The sequence below is a fragment of the Cibotium barometz genome, chromosome 55 (assembly GCF_041138505.1).
Source record: "Cibotium barometz isolate CiBa-2024 chromosome 55, ASM4113850v1, whole genome shotgun sequence".
NCBI lineage: Eukaryota > Viridiplantae > Streptophyta > Polypodiopsida > Cyatheales > Cibotiaceae > Cibotium > Cibotium barometz.
Genome location: NC_141100.1, coordinates 5,883,633 through 5,911,567, shown reverse-complemented (window position 1 = coordinate 5,911,567; position 27,935 = coordinate 5,883,633). Strand labels below are relative to the sequence as shown.

Here is a 27,935-nt window from a genome sequence, read left to right as displayed (position 1 = left end):
TTAGTGTAATTTTATTATCCCTCTATTTTGCATCTTCTTGGGAAGCTTTGGAGCTTCACAAATCTTCATCCTCTCTTGGATATTACCCTCTCCATCTTGGTGGCCAAGCTTTCTCTTGGGAGCTTCACTTCTCTCTAAAGAATCAAGCCAAATCCCAAGGGTAAGCCTAAATCAATGGTGTTTTTCTATCTTTCTCAATGGTAATCTTCTTCCCAACCTCTCTAATGCTTGGGAAGCATTTTACTCAATGGTTTTTTCTTAAAACCAAGCTTCTAGTGATTCATATTGTTTAAATGGTTTAATGCTAATCTTTTATGCTTAAATATAATGTAAATCTCTCTTTTAGAAAGATTACTTATCTTTATGGATGAATCCTTCTTGGAGGGCCGAATCTTAGTATTAATCTAATATTTCTTAATAAAAACTCTAGGCTTAACAAGCTAGAGATAGAGATTAAGTATTCTTATGATTTTTATTTTAATTAAAATGAGGATTAATTTCTTTAATCTTGTTTATGATTAAGAAAATTCATATTAATTCATTTTAAATTGAAAGAGAGTTATGCTAATATTTTTGTAAGTATTTTTATATAGGAATGATAAATGAATATTTTTTTAAAAAAATAAACAAATAATTATGGTTATGTATGCATAAAAAAATTTTAGTTTAAAGAGAGGAAGTCTCACCATATTTCATAATTATGTATAAATATTTAGAAATAAAATTTTTGAGAATTCTTAGAAAATGCAGCGAAGCTATGGCAAAAAGCTTTTAAAAATGAATTTAATTCTATGCATAAAATTGATAATGCAAAAAGAGGAATTCTCATCATATTCTATGCATAAGCATTTTAATGCTAAAAGAAGGATTTTGTTACATTTTTTGAAAATACTTTTATAGTATTTATGCATAAATGTTTAAATAGAGAAAAGAGAAATTTTTGTTATAATTATTTTTATGTGCATGCATAAAAATTTAGATGCAAAAAGAGGAATTTTCATGATATTCTATGTACAAACATTTTAAATATCAAAAGAGGAATAATTGGCATATTTTAAAATAAGTATATTCATGGTATGTATATACATGAGTATTTTTATATATTTATCAAAGAGAAATTTTTATCGTACTTTTAATTAGGAAAATTCATAAATTAAAATTGGTAACAAAAGAGAAGGTTTCACCATATTTTACGTAGATAATTTAGGGCATATCAATGCCAAGGTTCAAATAGAGAATTTTATTTATTTATTATAATTCTGTGTGAACATTTTAAATAAATGATGTATGCATATTCACAATAAGGATCATTGGAAAAAAGAAATATCCTTGTTAAATTTTATTATTTGTTACGAATAGAATTATTTAAAGTTCTATTATGCCCAATAAAGAATGAATTTTCATAATTTTGGATTCTTACACTTATGATTAAAAATCACAGTTAATTTATCAGATAAATGGAGAAAATCTTTAGGAAATAAATATAGGATTAAATCCGAGTAGTTCAGGGCTAGACTATGACCACATGAGAAAGAGCTAGACTATGACCACATGAGAAAGGCAGATCAGTAAGATGCCTGCCCATCTCTTGAATCAGAAATTAAACCAAGTCTTGTGACCGTTCCCATTTCTTCACTACGAAGAATGGATAACCGACTGACTTAGAGAAGTTTTCCCTAAGACCCAAAATCATTGAGGAATAGATTAGAAATTTGTTGTAGTTGATGGGTGGATCACCGAGATACGAGCTTCGTGATTTTCATTACCAGAATGCTGGAGAAAGCATTTGGCTTTTGGTTTAATCTAAGGAGAGTTATGTTGCAACAACTGGTGGGGAGTCATCGAATGACGTCTCTCGGCAAAGCCTGCCAAGGTTTTGACCAGCCTTGGTATGGTTGAAAATGGTGCGCTTCCGGTATACGATGGGCGAGGGCTGATGAAGTGGTCCCTGAGTGAAGTACTAGGACACCTAAGGAGGATCCTAGAGGGTTCTAACCAGGGGATCCACGGGCTCGCGGGCTGCTAGGACACCCATGCGTATGTCGAGGAAGATATTGATGGATTGGCGATAAATTATCTAAGTGAACTGGAATTGAAATTGGATCTCGTTGGTTGACTAGCTGGTCTTCAACGGAGAGTCCGGATGACATTTTGATTGTAAAATAATGGAACTGGAACATTGAGAATTATGATGGAAACACTGTGGGTTCATTCCAATTCTGTTTTGATGAGAAGATAGTTGAATCTGAGAAAAGGAAATTTCATATTGGGTGTGTAAGTGGTGTGTCTATTTTGTATTTTGCATGAGTGCTGGCTAGGGGGCCTGGGAACTCTTTTCCCTTGTATCCGAGACAAACACAACCTAATTTTATAAAAAGGGATCCCACCAATACAGTGGTTAGGCGGTTGGCTAACCCATGGGCCGGTTGGGGCTAGGTTGGATCGGTGGATTCCTACAACTAAGTTCAGTTAAGATTAAGTTACGATAGTTAAAGTAAGTCCCATGAAGATTCTTGTTCTATGGGAAAGAATCAACGGCTGTGCCTCGCTCTTAAGGGAAAAAAGCGATGATTTCTATGAACCAAGTGCAAGTTCCTCCTTGATTCGGCCATGTGACCCACGGGTTCAGTCGGATTACAAAGGATAGTTAAGGCCCTTGACTACGTTAGAAGATTTTTCTGGAGGAATCGCCTATGCTTTTTGGACGAGGAAAGTTTTTTTCGGGTTCGGTTTTGGAAGAACCACCGGATTAGTCTCTTGTCCAAACATTCGTGGGCAAGGCCCCAAGTGGGAAGCTCTACCCTGCGCGCAAGGTTGCTACTTCCGCTGCCAGCACTCCAGAGTTCGATGCGTAGAGGGGGCAGGGGTCTCACATCAATGATGAGGCTTAGTGCAAGTGCTAGCTACTGTGAGTACCTAGTATGCAAGATGTGCATGTGAAGTGTAAATCCCTTGTGAGTCCTTGTAAGTAATGCATGGGCTATGAGGGGCAAAAGTGTGCTCTTATGTGTTCTCCTTTATGTGTGGTGACAACTGCAACTCTCTGCTCTCTTCGACTCTTATTTTTGCTTTCTTTGACATTTACCTTTCATCTTGGTTTTTGGGAATCAAGGTCGCGAAGATTTTGTGACACCCATCTTTCATTTGACAAGTTCGTGAAGAGTTTGTGAGTAACACCCCTCTTTGATTTGACAAGGGTTTTATATCAGGCTTCATGGTGGGTACCAACTTCGGGTCTATAAATAAAAGAAAAGTAGTAGATGGGGGCCTGGCATGGCGGTGAGACTTACCGACCTTATGCCAAGATATTGTTGGTCTTATAGAAGGAAGTGATTAAGAGCTTATGGAAAAGCTATCGATTTGGTTCAACATGATGTCAACGGGGTTTCCAAAAGCCAATATTTGGGCATATCCTCAAAAATGACTATTAACCGCATTCTGAGGTTAACCTAGCATCTCTTCGTTACATAAGTATCATGAAATGGCATTATAAACATTGTAATTATGAAAATGGCTGGAAATGCCACAAATATATGTATCTTGTAATCATTTAGTTCATCTTTCATTAAGTTTTGGGTGCCAAAGTGTGAATAAGGGCAAGTTGTATAAATAACAACATTCTCATAATTCATAATACATTAAGTTTTGGGCGCCAAAGTGTGAATAAGGGCAAGTTGTATAAATAACAACATTCTCATAATACAAGACACAATCCCCATTTGTGCCAATTGAGTCTAGTCTCATCTCCTTGATCTCTTTTGTCTATGGTGAGAGAAAGAGAGAGTTGAGAGGAGAGCTTCATTCTTGATTCATGTTCATCTTATGCTTGTGTTCATGAGTGTGAGAGTAGAGAGGAGTGAGTATCCTTGTATGAAGAAAGGCAACCTCATGGTGACAGCTTGAGGAGGAGGCAAAGGAGTGGAGCTAGCAACCACTAGCATACCTTGGACTCTCCAAAGATATGAGCTTGGATGCTAGCAAGTTTCCCACAATGTGTTAAGGTAAGCATTGTCCACTACATTGGGAGAGGGATAGTGTAGCCTATAGCATCTTTGACACCACCTATCAAGAATACACTGGTATTTTTCTACTCTATTTACACTCCTTGTCATCTTCTTACACGTCTTTTTTCCCTTACTATGACTGTTTGAAGCCATGTGATTAGTAGAGGAGAATAAGTTGTGGATATAAGGTCATGAGAAAAGAGGAAAAAAGAGATAAAGAAGGGTTTTTTAATATTACTTTAGCATTTGGAATTTTTATTTGCAAGCATTGTTTGAGTTAAGAAAGCAACAAAATAAGCATTTGCATCGATTCTTGCATGGTGGGAACGCTATAATCATTATACAAGAAACACCCATTTACTGCATTTTAAAAAAATTTTGGAATTAAAAGAACCATTGATTCCATTGCTTGATATCATTTGCACATTCATGTTACAAAGAAAGAATTTGGATTATTTGAACAGACCCCCAAATCATAAATTTTTGGTGGAAACTCTCAGAATCACGTCGCCCATGATTCTGCAGTCTGCAAAATCATGGCCATGATTCTCTAACAAGTCTAGCTGTCCCACCAACTCCAGGATTATGCATTAAAGACATCTTATCTCTAACAGATTTTGTCTTATCCAATCGTGATCACAGATCACGACCATGACTACCACATCATAGATCACGCCTTAGAATCACACCCGTGATCAACAATCACGACATGATTGCCACATCACCAACACGATGACAAAAATTGACAATAAGAAAGACATATGGAACAGTTACTAGAGGTATTAAGGGAATCAAATAAACATTCATTGAACTTGTTTGGGTGAAGATCATTACCTTGATTTTGGAACACGGCGGTGATTCTTGGCCCTGTAGGCTCATCAAAACTAATACCCTGAATATCATAAGAACAAGTGCACAAGGGTAATTCCATGGTCTCCCTGACACCATGGGAACTAGTAGGCAACTAGGAATAAATAAAAAATTTACCGTGATTTTTGTCTCGTGATCACGTCCGTGATTTTCAATCACTACTGTGATTCTACAAGGATCTGGCAATTACAAAACTAATAATTCCAAGTGCATGCAGATCCATATTTTGGGGCCAGTAAAAACCATTTCATACACTTAAGGTCGGGAAGGCTTGTTGGTGACAACATTGCCCCTGATGTGATAATGCATCTAACCAACCAGAATCCTCTTACCACAGAAGCTTAGGGTTAGCTCGCATGGCCAACACACAAAGGAGCTTTGAATGGGCTGAATTCTTTCGAATTGTCTAGTAGTGAGCAATCCATGGAGAATTCTCTTAAAGGAGGAATTGGCAAGAGAGAAGGGTACGTCTCCTCCAACATTGTTTGGAGGGTTCATGGGCTTAGCCTTGAGGAATCATAGGATATAGTATGAGTCTGAAAGGGAAGCTCTATAGGCTGCCAAGGGATAGCCATCAAGCTCGGATAGAGAAGTTAGCACTAGAAGACTTGGAAGCATAGGGCAACAACCGAGGGAGGAAACGTTACCAGGGGGTCAATCCTCAACCCTCGGTACAACTTACTCCACGAATTTGAAGGGATTCTAAAAGTGTCCTATGAATGGGGGCAATATATTTCCCCACTTTGAGAGAGCTAGAGATTGAGGAAAGAATAAGGGAGACACAAGCCCAACTTAGGAGGCTTGAACAAGAGAAGATTAGTATAGATCTCTGTAGGGAGTTGGTTGAGAGACATACCTTGGATACAACAATGTGTGGGAAGGTTCCTCCAACCTCATGGTCCCACGAGCTAGAAACATTGAGTAAGAAATGGAGGAGGGTATGCACCCCTAGAGCCTATTTCGGAGGAGCCTTGGGAAGACCTAGCCACTTTCACACCACCTCTCTCAGGTAATGAGGATCAATCAAGAGAAAATTTGGAGAAAACTTACACCAAGGTTGAGTTAGATGCAATTTTAAGAACCCTAGAGTTCGAGGAGTACATAAGAGGCATGTTGTTACAAGAGGGCAATCTGGGAGAAGCAGTCTTGAATGAAGATGTAAATAGGAATGTGGGAATTGTCCCGATACCATCTAACCCAATGGTACATGTAAATCGACATGCTAGAGCCACAAGAGGTCGAGGCATGGGTGGAATAATTATAGGAAGGATGGCATCCTTATGAGGCACCACCAAGGGAGCCAATTAGAGTAAACACTCATATGGGAGTTGCAACACCTATCGACCTTAATTTGCAACACCTGTCAACTCCATGAACTGGACATTTGTTTGGTATAACTTCTCTCAGACATTACTCTCTCCTGGGCTTTGGCTAATAACATTTCCCTCTGTGAAAGTTGTGCCACTTCTTGCTGTCGGGGGAGATGCAATCTGAAACTGCCAGCGCCAGCCCAATGGAGAGTGTTAATTGTATTTTGAGTGTCAGTGGGGGACGAAGGCCTGACCTGATAATGGGGAGGCATTTCTGTGAATCTGTCAGGGGGTGGGGTCTCATATAAACTTATGTTAAGGAAATCTTGCCTCTTGAAATCCTCTTCCTCTTCTGCGGCCTTCTTGGCAGCTTCTGTTAGCTGTAGCGGCATCGAGCTCTTCCCGTGTGGGCTTGGGGCTTGGGGGTGGCTGTGCCTATTTTGTAGGTGAGGGTTCATGGTGGGGAAATGGGAGAGGTGGATGGAGGATATAAAGAAGAAACGGCGGCATCGGCGGGTCCACTCAACTGGATGGCACATGGCAGCTCCTCCCATCCCACCGCGTAATAGAGAACTTTGGTAAGTAATGTTGCTGGTGCCAACTTGCCTTGGGGGTTGGAGCAGACTGCATGGAGCTCCTAGAAGAGGTAGTCAGCCCAATTGACATGTTGCCCCTGGTGCACATGAGCTAAGGTTGTCAAACTGCACCTATTGAACATGTCAGTCCATCTTGTGTGGTGAGGAGAAACTCCAGAGTGTGGGCTAGCCTTACAAGGTCATCTTGGGCAATGTTGCCCCACTCTACTCCATCCTTGTTAGCATTCCCTCTATACAGGCCACGAGTGAGCTTAAGGGCATTGACGAGGCGTACATATGGCTGATCCATATGTGGGAGTGCAAGTGCCTCTCACACAGGCCCTACGCTGAGCTGGACTGGATGCCTACGCTGTGTGCTGATTTGCATCATAAGATTCAGTGAAGTATAAGGCATTGCACAAGTTTGCCCGCCAAGGCTCCAGGGTGGGTAGGCGGCCCAATCCAAGCTGTTCCAATTTATGTACCATTGTTGGGTTAGCCTCCTGTGGACAGCTCCATAGCAGGGACCGATGTAGTAAAGGAGCTTGTGTTCAACTTTACGATGGTTCTTCATTAGGGAATGGACAGTGTGTCCATTAACCTACTTCATTAGAGCTTCGCCCAGGTGGGAGAGCTGGGTGGGGTGCTTTGCATACTCCTCAAAGGCGACCGTTGGTAGGCCTCTTCCTCCTCATCAGGGAAGTATGGTGGAACACCTCCAGGGAGGAGTCAGAAGCTTCCAACATCTTGAATGCTGGCTATGAGAGTAAGGGTTTGTGGAAAAAATTTGCAAGGGTTTGGCTAGGTTGACAGTAAAAAGTGAGGAAATGGAAGGAGGGGGCCCATATTTATAACTTTGTGAAGAAGACACAGCTATGGCAAGTTCAAGGAACGGGCATGCAATTGTAAGCATACGGGCATGGCAACTTAGACTGTGATTGAACAGGCGTGGCAAGCTGAGCGAACAGCCACGGGCTCGTGGGACTAGTTGGAAGGGCCGGGGGCTTTTGAATAGGGAGTCAGCACGGTCGTGGAAGTGTGCAGGAGAGGGAACGGCCATTCTAAACTGGGAACGTCTGTGGTGGCAAGTCAGACTTTGAGAAGGGAACGGCCGTGCGAAACTTGGAATGGCTGTGGGCTTTGTGGTTGAGGAAAGAACGGCCGTGGCATTTAGAATTCTGAGAAAGGAACGACCGTGGCACCTTTTTTTTTGGGTGTGTACCCTGTCTCACAGGTTTCGGACACACAGAGGCTATGCTACCAGCACCTCATTGCGGGTTTTGTATTGACCGTATGCCCAATTCACCAAATAAAGGAGTTTATGCTAATTACATAATGGTGAAGTAGGGGGTAGCACTTCTTGAAGAGATTCCGATGTGGGTGGCAAGGAAGTAGCTAGGGATGAGGGACTTGAAGGGAGTTTTGTAGTACTGTTGAGCCTTTGAATGATAGGCGGAGGAATTGCTGACGTTGAAGGTATATCTGTAATGAAGTTTGTCAGTGGTGGTACCTTGGGGGTGATTGTGTCACATAGGACTTTTTGCTTTCCTTTGTCTTGAGTCATCTTGACTATAGATGTTGCCTTGGATTCCCTTTGTTTTGGTGACTGAGGTGTGACACCAGGTAGGAGCTTAGGTTGGAGAGGTTTGGGGATCCATAGGGTATAATTGCCTTCATAGTAGTAATGTTGAGCCAGGAGAAGAGATTTTGGGTCCACCGAAGGGTTGAGTGCGTGCGTTTAGGGTTCAGTCGAGGTTCAGAATGCCTAGGAGAGCATGTAGGTTTGCGTCGATCCTGTACCCTGTAGGCTTGAGGTTGGTGAATGGGGGGCCTACATTGGGGATGAGAAACTTTGGATGCCTGTTTGGTGAGGGGGATGGTGGGACCTTTTAGGGATCCATAATGGAGATGCTCCCTCATAGTAGCCTTGTTCAGTATTAAGAAGTTTCTTGGGCACAGTTTGCTACCATTGAAGTAACTAGCCATCTCAACACCATCAAGTGTTTCAATGCGCACAATGCCTTGTGGTGTGATTTCAAAGACTAGGAAAGGTCATAAGCCCCTAAGCTTGAGCTTTTTCTTGTGTGTTTTGGTGCTGAATAAAACGACCATGTCACCTTCATTCATCTGTTTATCCTTGAGCTGATCATTAAACCATTATTTACGCCTGAGCTTCTCTACAATCATGTTGTAGGCTGCAAAGAGGCAGGTTTCATCAAGCTTTTCAAGTTTGAACATGCGACAGCTTAAAGCATTTTTGGTGAGTTTTTCATGCATTGTGACATGTAGGCTTGGGACTAAGAACTCCATGGGCATGACTGAAGGGGGTAGCATTATATGAAGTTCTATAAGCCCAAAGTGCAACTGGCAATTTCTATTCCCAGTCATTTTGCAGCTGGCTTCCGCTGTTTTGCAGCTGGCTTCCGCTGTTTTGGTCAGAATGGTACATAGGATTTTGTTTGTACTTTTGGCTTGGCGATTCGCTTGAGGATAGTAAGGGGAGGACTTCCTATGGGTGACAAGGAACTCTTGCAAGAGGAATTTGATTACCTCGTTGATGAAATGCATTCATTGTCGTTGACAAGCTCAAGAGGACAACCGAAGCATGTGATTACAGACTCATAGAGAAATTTGGCCGTTAATCGAGCATCAGCCTTACGGGTTGCATGAGCTTCTACCCACTTGGTGCAGTAGTCCTCCGTGGTAGCAATTACATATCTCGCTTAAGTGTATTAAGCTGCCGGACTGATGGGTCCTACACAAAGTCTATGTCTCCAAAATCACGCCTCTAGGCTCATGTCTGTAGGCTCATGCCTTTTTTTAATGAACTATGCTCACATACTTTATTTTTATGAAATAGGTCTACTTGAGATACACACTTTTATGTAAAAGGCCTTATTATTGAGTAATAATTATACTTTAATGTCCCAATAATTATATAGATTATATGACAAGAAAATCCTAAAATGACATGAGTAGGTATATCCTTACAAGTCTTTAAGGCAGTAATAATTAGTTAATATAATATTAGGTATACCTAATTCTAAGTATGGACATGTTTGGTTGATGGACATATCTAATTGTATGGACACATCTGCTTGACTCATGTATGCTGACCCACGTCAGACTCATGGCTCACGTATCTAGACTCATGTCTCTAAGCTCACGACTCAGACTCACGGACTTACGGCTCATAGACTCATGGCTCATGTGTGGTGTTGACTTACCTACTGTTTGACTCACGTCTTTTTTTGCATGACCATGGACTCAAGTCTCCCAACCCAAGAGCTCGTTTGACCTAGTTTTTGAGTTTTTTTAGACTTGATGAGAGGTGATTATGAGTTTTAATCTTAGATAATGATTATTATGCAAGTAATTAAGTGTTTTTTAGTGTTTTTTGGTGGATTTATATGCTCCTAAGTTATCGTTTAAACAAAGCATGAAATAATATGAAATGCACGAAAAAAAATTACATATCCCACTCTAAAACACACCTAATGAAACTTAATGCTCATGTTTTTAAAGTGGATTTCACTCCTAATCATAATTACTAAACTATCCCTTGGCTTAATACAATGAAATGTAAGCCTTTTGGGTTCTAAATCATACAAATCACCAAGAAACCAAGGTTTTGCTCTTCCAAGTAAGTGATAAAATAGAATGTCCTAATGCAATAAGCTTCAAATCAAAATAAAAAACCACCACTTAAATACATCTAAAACTCTAAAACTGTATGTTTTTTGGAGTGTGACCTCCTAATCAACATTGAGCAATATTGGGTGATCCCAATAGCTTGGAATGGACGAATGCATAGAGCTAATTCCTAGGCTAGTCCCTGACAATGACGTCAAATATGTTTAAGTTAAGAGCTTACCTTAGTCTTGCCAAAGCATGTGTCATTAGGCCTTTCCCTTAGAGCTCCAATTGTAACTTCCCAATAGCTCATCCGTCACATCCTCACTCTGTTTGTTAGCAGAATGCTCCTTGCCGCCGATGGGATGAAGGGAGAGCTCTCTTCACCTAAATGGAGGCAAATAGAGATGGTCCTTCATGAGATGGTTCTCTCTCACAAAGACAGGGAAAGAAGAAGCTAATCAAACAAAAAACCTACAAGCAAACCTATTTAAGAAAGCATCCATTTACCATGCATGCATCCAATACCATACAAGCAAGCAAGAATAGAGAAGAGAAAAGCTCACAAGTATATTCTATTGGTAAAACAAGGTGAAGATAAGCAAGATTTATAAGATTTTTGGATTGAATTTCTTTAATACGCACCATAAAGAGGTACAACTTTGGGCATGGGGGACGAAAGCCTAGTCCATTGTATAACCCATCACCTAGATTCCCTTGTCAAGCGTAAGCACACTCAATTTCTCGTAATGATGCCATTATCATTCTAATTGGCAACCCAAGCTTGCCATAAACCAATCCCTAAGGGCCCTCAATCTTCTCTCAAGAACAATGGGCAAGAGTCAAAGAAAGCATACATGAGATGGTGTAAACACTAAAGAAAGCAACACAAAATGGAAAGTAGCATTGGTGGTGCATGAGTTGGAAAAATATCAAGAAGAGGAGTACACACACGAGCACACCATCAACCCACACAACCCATGCATACCACCTACATTATTTATTAAGGTGTTTTTCTCTTGGGTCTGGAGTTATCTCCTGGACCAATAAAAATGGACTAGTAACTTTCTTCCATAGTGACAAAGTACAAGGCAACATGCTATGCTTTATGTGAAGCAATCTAGTAGAGGAGAATTTCTGGGATATGCATGTGACACAAGCAACCAACTGAGTGTGTGACAATCAAAGTTGCAAGGCAATTATGAAGAGCCCAGTACAAAGCACATTGGAAGACAGTATCACTTTGTGCACGACCTGATCTTGGATGGAGAGATCGAGCTTGACAATGGAGAATTATGTGAGAATCTTCAGTGGCATCTTCATCGACTCTGCGTTGGACTAAAGCGATAGATCACCTACGAGTGGACATTGAAGGGGGGAGGGGGTTCAGAAATCAATGCTCCACCCTCGTTAGTATCATCGTGCGGGTGACGAGTTACTCTATTTTGTAAGGCTCCATGAGAAGTAGCCGTTGTTTTGAGCACCTTAGCACCCCCACCAATCCCTAGTTTGGACACTGAATGTTGTATGGATGGATGGTTAGGAGACAGCTTACGTAGACCATGCCAAGTAGGATGCATGTAAGTGTGGACCGATTGGCCGCGCTCCTAGATAGAAAGAGATCTTCTCGAGTCATCTGGTTGCGAGGCCTGAACGGATGTCCAACGATTACCTCGAATGGGTGTAGAAGCTATGGTAAGAGCAAAGATGATGTGATCGATTTAGTCCATATAGGCCAGTCGTAGGGTGGCTGAGAGAGACTGACCTACGATACGACTAACCCTGGGTACTCTATATAGACTAGTTCAGCAGTCATCTTAGTCATACTGAGATCAACACTTGAGGCTTGACATTAACATAAATTCTCCAGCATGTCTTTGTCCAAATCCACCCGATGCTCATATGCAAGTCTTCCAAGCTCATGATGATCCCATTTCCAAAAAGCACCCAAAACAGTACTCCACACAATCGAATCATGTCGAAAGGGTATCTTCTCCACTATAGCCACAGCCTCATCCACTTGGCCCGCACGACCAAGAAGATCAACCATGCAGTTATGGTGCTTGATGGTTGGACTTAAGCAATACCTTTTGCTCATAGCCTCAAAGTACTTCTTGCCCTTCTCCACTAGACCTCCATGACTGCATACACTGAGAACATTGAGGAATGTTGCTGCATCTGGCAAGATGCCTTCCTTCTTCATCTCCTCAAAGCAATTGAAAACATGCCCGTTCTCTCCTTGGCGAGCATATCCTGTGATCAGTGCATTCCAAGTCCCAAGGACCCTCATTGGTAACGAATCAAAGACCTGCTGAGCATCAACCACACTGCCACATCTACTATACATATCTATAAGTGCATTTGCCAGGACAATTTCAAGTCTACCAGCATAATAAATTTGAGCATGAACAGTTTTGCCAGACTCTCTGGCTGCAGTGTCGCCACATGCTTTTAGAATGCTCACAAAGATTGTGCTATTCGGTAGCAGACCTTGCTCTTGCATCTTTGTGAATAGTTTAGATGCCTTGTCCCTTTCCCCTTGCTCCGCATAGCCAAAGATCAAGGCATTCCATGACACTGTATTTGGTGGCACACCATCAAATTGCATATGTTCCAAACAATCCAGTGCTTCCTCATGGAGCCCATGCTCAGAAAGTCCTGCTATTAGTGCATTCCATGAGGCCACATCCTGAACTGGCAGCTCATCAAATATTGCTTGTGCATCTATGAATGAGCCACATTTCGCATACATATCCACTAGAATGTTTCCAACGTAAAAGTCCATCTCAAATTCCTCCTTGATAACCTCAGCATGTAGTTCTTGCCCCTTCTCTAAGGCTCCTATGCTACTGCATGCTTTCAGGCTGCAAACAAACGTGACTGCATCTGGAGAGACACCCTCCTGAAGCATCTGTTCAAAGCAGGCCAGCGCTTCCTCAGCATACCCCTGCTCAGCAAAGCCTGCAATGAGTGCAGTCCATGAAACAACATCTCGAACTGAAAGCCCATCAAACATGTTTCGTGCTTCTGCATATGACCCACATTTAGCATACATATTCACCAAAGTGTTGCCAATAGTAAGGTCCTTTTCAAGCCCTTGTTTGGCAATGTGAAGATGAACTTCTTGCCCCTGGTTTGCAACTCCTGTGCTGCCACAAGCCTTCAAGCTGCAAATGTACGTGACAGAATCCTGAGACACTCCCTCCTGTTGCATCTGCTCTGAACAGTTTAGAGCTTCTGCACCAAGCCCATGTTCAGCATATGCTGCAATTATTGTATTCCACGAGACTACATCTCGAACCGGTAGCTTGTCAAACACCTCCCATGCTTCTCCAAGCAAGCCAAATTTGGCATACATGTCCACCAAAGAGTTGCAAACAAAAGAACCCCTCTCTAGTCCCTTCTCGACAATATCAGTGTGTATTTCTCGGCCCTTGTCTATGGCTCCTATGCTAGTGCATGCTCGCAAACTGCAAGCAAATGTAACGGAGTTGGGAGATACCCCCTCTATTTGCATCTGTTCCAGACAATGTAAGGCTGCTTCACCCAGTCCGTGTTTAGCATATGCTCCAATTAGCGAAGTCCATGTAACTACATCTCGAGCTTGCAGGTCATCAAATGCTTTCTGGAATTCTTCAACTAAGCCGCATTTGGCATACATGTCCACCATAATGCTCCCAAGGTAAGGATCACCTTTTAATCCTTTCTCAGCAGTTTCTGCGTGTAATTTTCGACCCCTGTCTATGGCTCCTGTACTGCCACAAGCTTTCAAGCTAAGAAGAAACGTAACAGCATCTGGAGACACACCCATGAGTTGCATCTGGTCCAGACAGCACAGCACATCCTCATCAAGCCCATTCTCAGCATATCCTGTCATGAGTGTATTCCACAAGACTACATCCTGAGCTAGCAGCTGATCAAACACTTCCTGTGCTTCCACAAGTAAGCCACATCTGGCATACAAATCCACCAATGCGTTGCCAACAAAAGACTCTCTCTCATATCCCTTCTTGGCAATCTCAGCATGTATTTGCCTGCCTTTGCCTTCACTTTTAAGCATGGAGCAAGCTTTCAGAATAGCAACAGATGTATGCTGACTAGGGTATACTACATCCTCTTCCATTTTCTGGTACAGGTTTAAGGCATGCTGTGGTTGTCCACAGTCAACAAACCCTTGTATGAGAGAAGTCCAAGAGTGTTCATTCCTACTAACCAACCTGTCCAAAACCTGCTGGGCATCTGATAACCTTCCACAGTTCACAAACATGGGGACAAGGTAATTCCCTACTGCCCTCTGACCATCAAGCCCGCTGTCACAAATGCACACATGCACCAGCTGGGCACAAATCAAGTTTTGCCTTTTCCTGCACTGTTGCAAAATGTGAAGGAGGCTTTCTATGGATGGCAGCTCTGTTGTCCGTTCCATGGAAGCAAGTGTTACTTTAAGCTGTTCATCTCCCTCAACAATGTTACCTAGCAGTTTTTGTGATGAAAGTAAGTTCACGTCCAGCTCACACTTGAAGCATGTATGCCCACATCCCACGTGTGTCTGCACGTGGGCAGCACCATTTTGAGTTCACTTGCAGCTTCAACGTGAAGAATGTATGCCCGCATCCACATGTGTCTGCACGTGGGCAGCACCATTTTGAAGCATGTTCTTTGTTTCGCGGGTCCATGAAGCACATCAAGCTTAGATGTGCTACACATCCCTATTTGGTTTGAGTACATTATTTGTGAAAAGAGGAAACTACAAATGGCCTTCTTTTGAAGCCCTCATCCTCTATGCGCTTTTACATGCACATGTATGCCTTCAAAACTCTCAGTCTCGAGGCTGAATGATCATTTCAAATGGTTGATGCCATCAACGAGATCACGCTGATGGGTGCTATGCCAAAGCTCCTCTCAGAGGGTCTCATTCACTTGATCTCGAAAGAGGGAGAGCAGCCCATCACATTTCCCAGCACATCCTAACCAAAGCCATCATTCCTCACCTTCTACCCTTCCTCCAGAAGATCATTCATAGCACACAAATAGCTTATACAAATTCAGTCAATGCTTGTCTGGCAATGGCTAACTACTGATATTTGGGCTGCAATCAATTTATGGCGATTCTGGCTCTAGGTCACAGGTACTTTTGGGCTTACATGCACCCCAGACGGTTGCTATGCACCATCACATGAACCCTGCTGCCTATACACCATGACATGCATCATATACATGAACATACCTTTGGGCTAACATGCATCACGACCATGAACCCTGCTTGCTACACGCCATCACCTGCATGATTGCTGGGCATGTTCTTATGACGCCATAAACTATTCACCACCACATGCACCATTACTGGGGATGTTCTTGTGAAGCCAAAATTCTCTCTTTCTTTTCCATGAATATCGGAATTATATACCTCATCTCTAAAACTCGAACTGGCACTGAGGCGCTCACATGATTGCTCGGCCAAGCAATGAAGTAAAGTTTTTTTCTTCTTCTTCTTCTTTTGTGTGTGTTTTTTTTTTAAATTGTCATGATTTTACACAAGAAACTCTTTATTTCCACTGTTTGTTGGAGGAGGGGGTGAGTCAAGATTGGAACTCGCGTCCGAGTGTGAAATGATGGTATAGCCTTTGTGGGTCCCCCATAGAGTGTTGTCTTGATGTCCTTTTGTTTTTGGGTGTGTGAAAGGATGGTGTAGCCTTTTTAGGTTATGTCTATGACATGTGGATAGTTGAGACTTAACAATGGATGGGGTGTGGACAATAGCTCAACGGTAGAGCCGTCCACTATGGAAGATGGTAGATTCGAACCCGACACTTCCATGTAGGTAGGTGTGGTTTCTATAACATGAGATTGTGAGATCCCACATGCAAAAAAGATATCCCTAAGTTCACCCAATCTAATGACTCTAAGCTATCTTGGTATGCATTAAACATCAAAGGTCTAAAGGTTAAGCTTTCCATGTGGCTATTGGTCAGGCATTTTTGGCATGCTCACCCACACAGACCTGCTCCACCCTTCCTTGTTTGATCCACCCCTCCGTGTCTCCCCCTCCTCCTCCACCACTCCTCCAGTTCCACACCCCCCATGTATGTTCATCATTTTTGGCATGCTCACCCACATAGACCTGCTCCACCCTTCCTTGTTTGATCCACCCCTCTGTGTCTCCCCCTCCTTCACCACTCCTCCAGTTCCACACCCCCCATGTACGTTCATCTCTGCCCATGAAGAATGACTGAGAGAGAGAGAGAGAGAGAGAGAATCTGAGCCCAATAGCCTACAATCGGCCCTATCTTGTTCAATGAACAACTATAGGAAGCTATGTAGGGTATATCAAAAGCTTCTTTTACAAGTGGGACTTCGTCCATATTGGATCGTATCTTGTTCAATGAACAATTAAAGGAAAAGATGTAGGGTATATCAAAAGCTTCTTTTACAAGTGGGACTTCATCCATATTGGGTACATTAATACAAAAAGGGTTTTTAGATCTGGCTTAAGCAATGAAGAATGAGAAAGATATTATATGCATTTAATGAATGATTGGAACCTCGATCTATTGGATGGGAAAATTGGATACTATGGGTAAAAGGAAGAAGAAAAAGTTGACGCTTCTACAATGGCGAATAAAGTTGAATCATAAGATGATGGGTAAGACTATAATGAGATAACCTATCAGTAACCTATTAGCTGGTAAGTAGTTTGTTTCAAAATTGCATCTACAACAAACATTCTAGATGAAGTTAAAGTTTTAGGTTTTTGACAAGCTATAAAAGCATTTGTCCCAAGAGGCATCGATGATCTTTTAATATTACCTTGCAAACGATGGCTTGTATAAGATATAGAGAGATAAGGGTACGACCTAGAGTAGTAGCATTGTCATGAGAGTTTACATGCCATAGAAAAGATACATCAATCAATTAACCCATGGTATGCTACAATAAGTGAATGTTCAAAATGAGAAATGAATCCAAGTTTCAAGATGGTCGATCCACTAAATCTAGTTGGGCCAGGGAAATATATCTCAAGTTCACTAGTTGCTCTATATGAGGGGATTAATGTCAGATCCATGGGGATAGGTAATTGATCTACCTATCGTAAAGGAACCTACGCAAATGCTTATCTTTGACATAATATATTATTCCACGATATGGTGCACAAAGGGGTTGACTACATTTTGGTAGATTATTCCTTGTTATGGTGCACAAGGGAGGTTGACACAACTCATGGTCCAAGCATGTGAACAAGCACATATCCAAGAGGAGGAGCTTAAAGAAGTGCAAGAACCTTTGTTGTTGATCCATGGGATCCACCCTTACTTAAAGTGCCACCGACCCCTTAATGGACTCTGACATTGAAAGTCCAGCCACATGGCCGACTCTGTAATGCCACCCATTGGCAATTTCCCATGTACCCACTGCCTTGTACAAGCCTTGTAATCATCAATCCGTTAGGATCCTAAATGTAACCAACATGCGCGAATGTATAAGCAACCTGCAGACTTAGACATGTCAGCTAGCAAGTGAGTTAATCACTTAGAGAGAAAAGTTGATTTCCATTCACTCACTCACACTATAATGTATAGCTTTAGTTCTCTTGTAATCTTGTCTTATAGATAATAGCACAATCTTATTGCATCTGTGTTAATTGTGTAATCTTATTTCACCGCATCATCTGCATAGTTTGCAAAACTTTTAGTGTCATAGGACCTCATGTAATTCTTGAAGAATTCATCAAACTCACATATACATCAAGGATTAAACCATAGATTTGAATCAAATTGACGATTAAAACATAACATAGAACAAGAAAATAGAGAAACATATCCATCATGCGTGCAATCTCTCCCCTTATGCGTGAAGCTCCTCCTTCCATGACATGAGTATTTTGAGAATTGTATTCAATATATATATAGCCCAAGGAGCTAATAATAGTCATGCATACAAAATTGGGCTTGCTTTTTCACTTTTACAAAAATAGCTCAAACACTAGAGCTTGTTTACACACAAGTGTAAAATAACTTAAACTCTTCTAACATATGTGCTAATAATATAGCAACGCCATGCACAAGCGTGCGTAACTAATATGTACAATCATTTGGCATGTGATCAATAAAATAATACAAAATAATAATAATCCGAAATGATCCTGCATGTGTGATACACGCATTGCTCATCACCTATTTCACAAACGTAAACACATTAGTTGTTTCAATTAATTTCGATCTCCACAACAATTATACACATCATCTAGCATGGCGCGTATTACCACTTGTTACACTTCAATTATCATGGCACATCAATTGCATAAACCACTTGTTATGCTTCGACCATGTGTAGTTGTCTAGCATAGTCCACTTGTTTCACTTCGACCACACACAGTCGTGAAGCACGGCACTACTTATTACACCTCAACAACATACACCCATTAAGCATGATCTCAAGCTATACTAATAACACTAGGAAACTAGTCTTTAATGCGGGGTCACCCACGATACCAATTTACTAGGATGGCACACTAGCCTCTGTGCGTTCTCGTTCAGCTAAAAGGTGAACATTATGTACCATCCCTCCTGCCTGGATAAGCAACTGACCTTAGTTGTGTGTTTGCTTATTGTGAGAAAAGGAGATCATTGTCTTACAATATATAACTTCTAGTATCTTCTCTAATTATAACAGACACTCTATCAAGGAATTCTATGTGTAGTAAATTCTAGTGTCCTATACCACCAGAAATTATCCCACATAAATTTAGAGATAAGTATGCATCGGAATCCTTCACACCAGATTAATCTTTGTGTCCCATACCACAAGACTAATACGTAATGAAAAATTCATAAAGCATAGTTCAAGATGGAAGGGCCATTTCCTTCAAGAAGTTCTACTTTTGATGCATAAAAACTCTCTTTGAAATTTACAAAAAGTCTTAAATAAAATTTTATTGTAAAAATAATTGATTGAAATGAATATGTTACCTTAGGAGTCGGAATACTCATTGTAGTAGAAGTCTTCTTCTTTGTTGTCGAATTTTATTACTTTTTTTGTAATTTGAGAAGCGGTAATTTAAAAAGTACAAAACTTCTCTGATTTATGTTTGTTGGAAAGAAGCTTGTCATGCCTCTTTAATTCAATGAATATGTAATCCTTGAACCTAATGATGCTTGATGCAAGAATTTGAATTATTAAAGACTCCTTGTTGTTTAAGAATCCGAGTAAATACACGCTGAAAAAGTCTTCAAAAGAGTCGTGAAATTCTCATATAAGAATTCCACCGTTGTCCACTTGCTGAATTTTAGCTTTGTTAATCTCCCTTTGTTTTTTTTTTGTAGCCTATGAAGTTTGCAAAATTAAAAGCTTTTTAGTTTATGAAATACATAGGCTTTTAAGGCTTATTGAGGTCATAAGCTTTTAAAGCTTAAAGGTTTAAGGCAATATAATGTAAAGTGTGAGGAATAACAAGCATTTTAAAAAAAAGCTTCTCCATAGCTTTTGAACCCACCCACCAGCAGCAAAAGAGGGCATGGTTGCTTGTGCCACCTGTCTCGGATGTCTATACTGGGATAGCACCCAGCAAAGAAAAAGAGTAATCGTCGGTAGTAGCCACTCAAAAGAGAAAAGGAGGGGGGTGCAAGCAATTATCTCCATCCCTTACTCAATCAATCCATACGATTGGATTGCCAATTGATGGAGGATTGAAGAAAATCACTTTTTCAAGAAGAGGGTGGTTTTGGGTTCTCAGAAGTGGTATTGGAAGAAAAAGTGACAATCTCCTTATGCCCTTGATTTAAATCTCTATCCAAGGGTCCACAAAATTCCCATGACCATTCGAAGAGTTCTTGAGCTTTTATCTTCTTTATCCTCTGGATTTTTGTGAGCTTCTCCCTATTCTTCAAGTGTAAGCATCCATAGCTCTGATACCACTATCACGGGAACTCATGTACTTCTTGAAGAATTAATCAAACTCACATATACATCAAGGAGTAAACCATAGATTTGAATCAAATTGACAAGATTAAAACATAGCATAGAACAAGAAAATGGAGTAAACATCACTATCAACACACTATTAGGTGCAATCTCCCCCCTCATACGTGTAGCTCCTCCTTCCACAACATGAGTATTTTAAGAATTGTATTCAATATATATATCCCAACGAGCTAATAATAGTTGTGCGTACAAAATTGGTCTCACTTTTCCACTTTTACAAAAATAGTACAAGCAGTAGAGCTTGTTCACACACTAAGTGCAGAATAACTAAAACTCTTCTAGCATATGTGCTAATAATATAGCAATACCATGCACAAGCGTGCATAAATAATATGTATAATCATTTGGCACAAGCGTGCATAAATAATATGTACAATCATTTGGCACATGGCCAACAAAATAATAATAATCTGAAATGATATTGACAAGTGTTAAAAACTTAAGATTTTTGCATCCTTTACATTGTGCTCTTAAATTTGATATTCAAGAAGTGTATACATCCCAAATGTATGCCAAAATCATGAATTCATGGAGACATGACAATGTATGAATGTTTTTCCTAGCGTAGGTTTATCACGATGCAAAAAAACTAAATATTCTTTGATGTCTTGACTTTAAAAAGGGTTAAGTTGTTTTTAGAAAATGTTAGTTAGGAGTACCCAACAACTTTTTCCTCTTGGCTTTAAAGGCATGAAAAACTCCTTATTTTTCAAAGCCGTGAAAATTTGCTTGATCATTTGTCCTTTAGTATATGTTTTGTGTGTTCCTCTTTGTGGAATGAAAACCTCTAAGTTTTTCACGGTTGACTTTCTACCTTCTTCTTTGCGGTTCTCTAGCATCCTGCTGATGTTGGGTGTTTGGACCCAATCATACCTAGACTTCCCTTTAGAGGTTGACGGTAAGTGTAGTCAAAGGTTCTCAAGCTCTTGCCTTGAACATTGTAGTTCTTCCTCCATCCAGTGTATTAGAATGTTCATTGACATTCCAATAGGTTCTTGTGGTTCCATTCCTTTGTTTAAAATATGTACTTGTGTATTTGCTACTTTTTTCCTTGCCTTTAGAGCAAGGATTTACCTGTTTTACTCTAGCCCTTGTAGTGATGTTGCTTCCACGAGAAGGTTCTAGTGGTTTCACGATATCTTATGAGGTTTATGTTGCTTCTTACCAACACTCTTCTTCTCTTCTAGGTTAGTTTTAGGTCCCTTCTGTGGTTGGAATTTTGCTATAGGGGACCCTAATAATACTACTCTTTGCTTTTTGCTTTGCTTAATCCTCTTTGGATTATACTTCTTAAAATTTGCACTTCATCATTTTGGCCTTTGTTTGGTTGTCAATGTTGAAATTTACCATGTTTGGTACTTTCTTTGTGTTGTGTGATGACTTCTTGCTTTGGTATCCAAAACTTATTTTTTCTTTATGGTACCCTTAAGATTGAAGAATATGTTTCTTTACCCATTTCCTCTTTGAGATGGTTGGGGCTTTTACTTGGAAGGTGTTGATTTATTTGTTGACATGTGAGGTTGATGCCTTTTTTGCAGCGTGTGTGGTAGCCCTTTGCGTGTTTTGTAGCTTGGTCACATCGTTTTGAGAGGGACTACTCGAATGAAACCATCTCTCACACTCAACAGGTTAAGATTGGTGTTGGGATTAGCTTCATGAGCCTTTCCAATTGATCTTGGTCTCAAGACAGTCTCTATACAGGTGATTGATACCGCACCCTACATACAATGGAGCTGAGGCAGGAGCACTTGCAGGGACACTTGTTGCCACACCCTTCCTGTTGAGACACTCAGCCACTCAGTGAGGTCTACCACAATTGTAGCACTGTATGGGTGGTCGTTTAGTCATCCGATTCATGTCCCTAGCCCGTGGTATCGAGGCTGCTAAGTATACAGGGTACATTTAATCACCCTCCATGACATAGTGACTTAGGATTTGTGAAGGTGGGCTTGTTGGCTCTTGGGTTTCATAAGTGGGAGTTTCCAGAATTTCTCACTCATTCCTATACTCAAAGAGTTCCGTCATTGTGATCTGATGAACTGGTGCGACTTTGGGTAATGGGGGATGAGGTGGAAAAATTAGGGGTGGTAAGGGCATTTCTGATACCCTACGGATTCCTCTTTGGGCCACTTGTTGGAAAGGTTGAGGTGCATTATGATGCAATGGAGCTGGCAAAGCCAATGGTTACCTACTAGGGTTTGGCAAGAAATGCTTGAAGCAAAGCTCGAGCTAGAGCAACCTTGTGGTGATAGCAGTTAGAGATTTCATGATTTCCCCACTTTACACAATATGTACAATAGATGTTTGGACGTGGTTTCAGATGAGGACACTCGGTGTGCCAGTATGGTTCTCTCGATAGGTCCGGCACGATACGAGTTCTAGGATAGAGATGTGGATGGCCCCCTTGATCCCGACCTTGGTTGATTCTCCATTGCTAGGTCATTTGTTGCATTAGTGCAATGGTCAATTGCTCTACACTTTGTCTAGACGTAGACTCTTTCCCCTTTTCGTTAGGCTTTGTGCTGGTGGTCTTGAAGGAGGCTTTTAATGAGCCTTCATGGAGTTGTGGGGAACGCGTTCCCTTGAAGTTGTCCTCAAACTTCAAAGCACTCCTGCAGCATTGTTCAAATGAGGTATGGTGGTCTAAGGCAAACAAGGAGTTATGTAGGGGAATATCTTCAAGTCCCTCTAGGAATCTCCCAATTAATCTCTCAACTTATCAAAGAACTTATCTCCGGCACTACAATGTGAGTGAAGATATCTGAGTCTATGAATGTAATCCCTGATGGTTTCACCCTCATTTTGCTTGATGTTATTCAGCTATTCGACGGGGCTCCATCGGGTACCTTGACAAGAATACCCCACTTTGAAAGCTTCTTTTAAAGCTTCGAAGGAAGCTTTATCTTCCGTCTTCAAAGATATGAACCATTCTCCAGCTTTGCTATCCAAGGTAAGGCCAAAAGCACTTATCTTAGTCTGGTCCTCTATGGGGCCAAATGCTTCACAAATCTAATTAAGCATATCTAGGTGAGTAATGGGGTCAAAATAACCCTCTCTGGTTGGGGAATGGGTTGCGGAGGAGTGGGTTCAGGTGGATAATAGACTATCGGAGGTCTTTGCCCTCTGGGAGGACTGAGTTGTGGCCCACATGGTCTTGTTTGGTATATTGGGCGTGCCCCTTGAGGTGGGTACAACTGCTGATAGACAGGCGAGCTTGGTCATTGCGATGGGCCTGGGTAGACCCACCCGCTTTGGTATGATGTCTCGAGCCTTTGGAAAGATGGACATAGTTATTGGTCCAGTAAGTTTTCTTGAACCTTGGATGAATCAGGCACCCCTGAAACAGGTATGGCTCTCCAAATTGGTAACTGGGTCTGGGTCTGATGGTTCTTGCTCTAGCCGACTTCCATACTAGGATCTAAAGGCGAAACATGCCCGCTTCCTTGGGGTTGATCCATATCTCTCACCTTGGGGTTGATCCATATCTCTCACCTTGGGTTGTGGATCTTCAGATTGTGTGTTTCCCAGGATAAAATTGCAAAGCCTCGATGCAAGGCTTTGCTGCTGGGAATGTGTTAGAGAGATCAGAGCTAGTTCCTAGATAGATGGTATGTCCATACACTGTGATTCAGGCTCTCAAACCTCCAGGTCTAGGGTCCCTCGTCCACTACTGGGGAGGTCTTTACTCTCACTGGTACTGTCAAAGACAAGCACCGTTTGACTCCACGCGATATTTATTGATGGGTCCGATCTTACTTGTGCCAAGGAGCTTCTCGAGAGCTTACTTTGTCGAACTGAGGGTTATTTCGAACCAAGCTACCCCAGCATAGGTGCATGGGAGTATAGAAGTGTTGTGCAAAACCCTCAGAGAAAAAAAAAAATAAGGAACGATCGTGAGCTTGTGTTCGAACGGGCGTACACTTTCAAAATGGGAAGAGAATAGGCATTCGCCTCTAACTTGGCACGGGCAAGCGCTTTGGGTATGGAAGGTGGAACGGATGTTCGCTTCAAATCAAAAGAGAATAGGCATTTGATGTTGAGTGCTGAATGGAACGGGCGTGGCAAGTGAAGGCACGAGCATTTGCTTTGAAAAGCAGGGAATTGACATTCGAGCTTTAATCCACGGACGTTTGCTTCCGAGGAGAAGGAATGGGTGTTCAAGATTAGGTGCAGATTGGAATGCACATGGCAATGAAGGCACGTGCGTTCGCTTCTCAAGATTAGGGATCAAAAATAAGACGCGGGCATGGCAGTATAAATGCATGGACGTTCGCTTCTCAAGGGTGAAGGAACGGACGTGACAAGTTTTGGAACGGCCGTGGGACAGTTAGACTAGGAATTTTCAAAATTGGTTAGGGCTTAATGGCTGCAGGTCTGACAGCCTCCCTGGATATTCTCTGTCAGTACAATATCCCTCTAGATTGAATGCACTTCACGCCCAATTAAATGCATTTAATCTATTTTAATTGCCTCTACCAGTTTTAGACAGCAACAGATCTTACCAGAGTTGGGTTGTAGAGGGAAGCAACGGGTGTGGCACATTTAGAACATCCGTGGCCTGAGAAGTGAACGGACGTGCACTTCTCATAGGAATTGGGCAGAATGCTGTTTCACCTGGGATTTTCCTCCTCCTACTGATTCAGGTATCTTCCCAAGATTTTTTTGTGTGTTTTTTATTTAACAAGGAGCTAGAGCTACTCTCTCGCTACTTATTGATGCCTATAATGTATGATTTAAGCTAACAAATTGAAATTAATTAGATGATTAAGCAAAAATGCAAACATGAAGACAAAGCACAAAAAATTAAAAATTGCTTGAATGTTAAGGGCACTCACATGCTTCTCCCGCTCTCGGTGAAGACTCGAATGCTCCAATGCTCGCTCAATAATCCAAACTCCGGGTAATCATCATCAAAACACAAAACAAAAAACCAAACAAGGTTAATCAACCTACCAGTTATTAAAACCCTAAGATCTCTCTAGATAATTGTTATGCATAAATCAGGCATAAACTCATCCACTCGACCACCCCCAAGCCCAAGGGATGCACACATGAATGATAATGAAGTATATCATACCTTTACCTTGATGTCCCATACCATCAAGAGAGGTATAACTCCAATCCATCAGCATGTAGCTATAGTGTGAAATGGTAGGTGAGTAGTTTTATGATCCTCTACACAAGAGAACATAACATAACCTAGCCTCAAGATAACATCAAGAGACCATAGCCTAAGCCCCCTTGAGTGTGTCCCATGCCCCTATTATATAGGAGGGCCCTCAAGAGACTCTCGACTCTCCATTTCCCATGTGTGACCCTTGGATGCTTGACCCTAACCTTAACCCTTAAGGTTAGTCCTAACCCATGCTCCACTAGAGCTTGTTCCTATGCTCCCATGCTCACAAACCTAATGTGGGTTAGCCTCCTAGTATATGCACACATCATGTGCATATAACATACTTCCCCTCTCTCAAAACATTGCACTCTTCTTGCAATGAAAAGAAGGAGAATTGCGCTGAACAATCTCAATCGACTCCCAAGTCGAATCCTCTATTTCCCTATCTTTCCACCTAATTTTAACCTCAAGGAATAGTCAACTACAAAGTTTCCTTTCCCTGAATTCAAGTACCTTATCAGGTTCATGTGGAATATAGGATAATTCTTCAACTTCAACGAATTCTTGAGGAGTAACTATGTTATCCTCACCTCCCAGTTTTCCTTTCAATCTATTGATATGAAAGACTGGATGAACTCTAACATGTGGAGGTAGTTTAAGTTCATATGCAATCGTGCTAATTCGATGTATAAAATCGAAATGGACCACAATATCTAGGAGATAAATTCGAGCATTTTCCTTTTAACAAAGTCTAAAAAACTTTAGGAACTTTTAAATAAACCAACGCTCCTGGTTCAAAAGACCAAGTTGAGCATCCTCTATCAGCATAGAACCGTGCCCTATCCTAAGCACTCCTAATAGAATCCCGAGCTTCGGTCAGCATTTCCTGCATATCACGCAAGAAATCCCTCGATGCATCAAGCTGGATGTCCGTAAGACCGACATCAATAGTAGATGCCCTGGGTTGATAGCCATACATAAGCATGAATGGACTAAAACCAATAGTCATATGTTTAAAACTATTATAGGCAAATTCCATCATTGGAATATATTTTTTCCAATTTGATGCTTTTCCAGAGACATATGCACGAAGCATATCCTCTACAATCGGATTCATACGCTCTATTTGCCCATCAGACTGCGGATGATCAGAGGAATTCATACTCAAAGTAGTTTCCTCGTTGTAAATCATTCGGAATAAAGTAGGAAAACATGGCATTATAATAGCGAGAACTAGATATCCATCGGCGACCCGACGTACCCAGATTTGCACACGGAATTATCAGCGTCTCGAGTTATCCATATCAACATAGAGAGTCATCAACATCTCGATGAGTCACATATGTTCATTCGTAAACCAAGGATGAAACTAGAGAAAGAACTGCCAACAAAGGAAGAATCCAAATTTCCTTAATCCGAACACAACAAGATAAACTCGTTAGATAAAAGAAGTTTATCTAGAGAATGCCCACATAATAACTTTAAATGAATTCAAAAAATGAGATTATCTTTTAATGTTGAGGTCAACATGCTAAGTGATGTAAGCAAAGCAACAATCTTGAGCCCAAATTATCCCATAAGATAATATATGTGAGGAATCGCTAGCGTCCCATACCACCATGATACCACCCATACATACCTTATTAATTTGAAACTCTCTAGTATGCCGTCTAGGAAATATGAATAAAATCCTATATAAAAGAAATAAGATGGCCTTATCCCAAACTTTCACATAGTAAAACCTATCTCTATATTCCAGAGACCACACCAAGGAATAACTCTTTCCAAGTACATCATTAAAAAAGAATTTTGAATTATTGGTGCCTTTCTAATGATAACTACCTAAAGCTAGGGTAGAAAAATAACTCACCTAGATATATAAGCAGCTAGGTATCCAAGTTGGAATATATATAAATATACTCCAAAATTATGTGCAAAAAACGAAGGCAAATGCTACCCTCAAAGCACATGAAATTATCCAAAAGATCAAAATATTCTTATAAAACCATGGAGGATAAAAGCATAGAAGCTCCTCAAATCCATGAAAAATATAGTTGATCATAACAATCAATGCATGCCATCTAATGGTCATTAATCATGCCAAAAGAAGCATTAAAATTGGTGGCCAAGTCATAATCTGGAGTACATGAACGTGGTGTCATTCATGCAAAACTCCAAAGTAAGAAAGTGAAACACACGTGTGTAACACTCATTAAAAAACCCCTAGATACAAGTGAGCTAGGCAAAACCTAATGAGTCCATATAAAACTTAAAAAACATCCAATAAAATCCACCAAAACAAACCAATCAACTAACCCATGATGGAATTTGTCTTAGGCTTAGGAAATTAAGCATAGACCACACTTTAAAAAGTGTAAAATAAATTATCATGGAAAAGTGTCAAAGGTGAGACACACTTTGAACACAGATTCTAGCCATCATTGAAGAA

General features: G+C 41.0%; 1 protein-coding gene across 1 annotated transcript; it reads right to left on the bottom strand.

The window, feature by feature from the left end:
* Positions 1 to 12,244: 12,244 nt before the first annotated feature.
* On the bottom strand, positions 12,245 to 14,818 carry LOC147607290 (pentatricopeptide repeat-containing protein At3g09040, mitochondrial-like). Its single transcript, XM_086790444.1, has one exon. It carries the CDS (start codon positions 14,816 to 14,818, stop codon positions 12,245 to 12,247), a length of 2,574 nt encoding a protein of 857 aa, XP_086646570.1.
* Positions 14,819 to 27,935: the final 13,117 nt, after the last annotated feature.

Coding starts and splice junctions, on each gene's coding strand:
- LOC147607290 (XM_086790444.1), bottom strand. CDS start 14,818: ATGGAACGGACAACAGAGCTGCCATCCATAGAAAGCCTCCTTCACATT.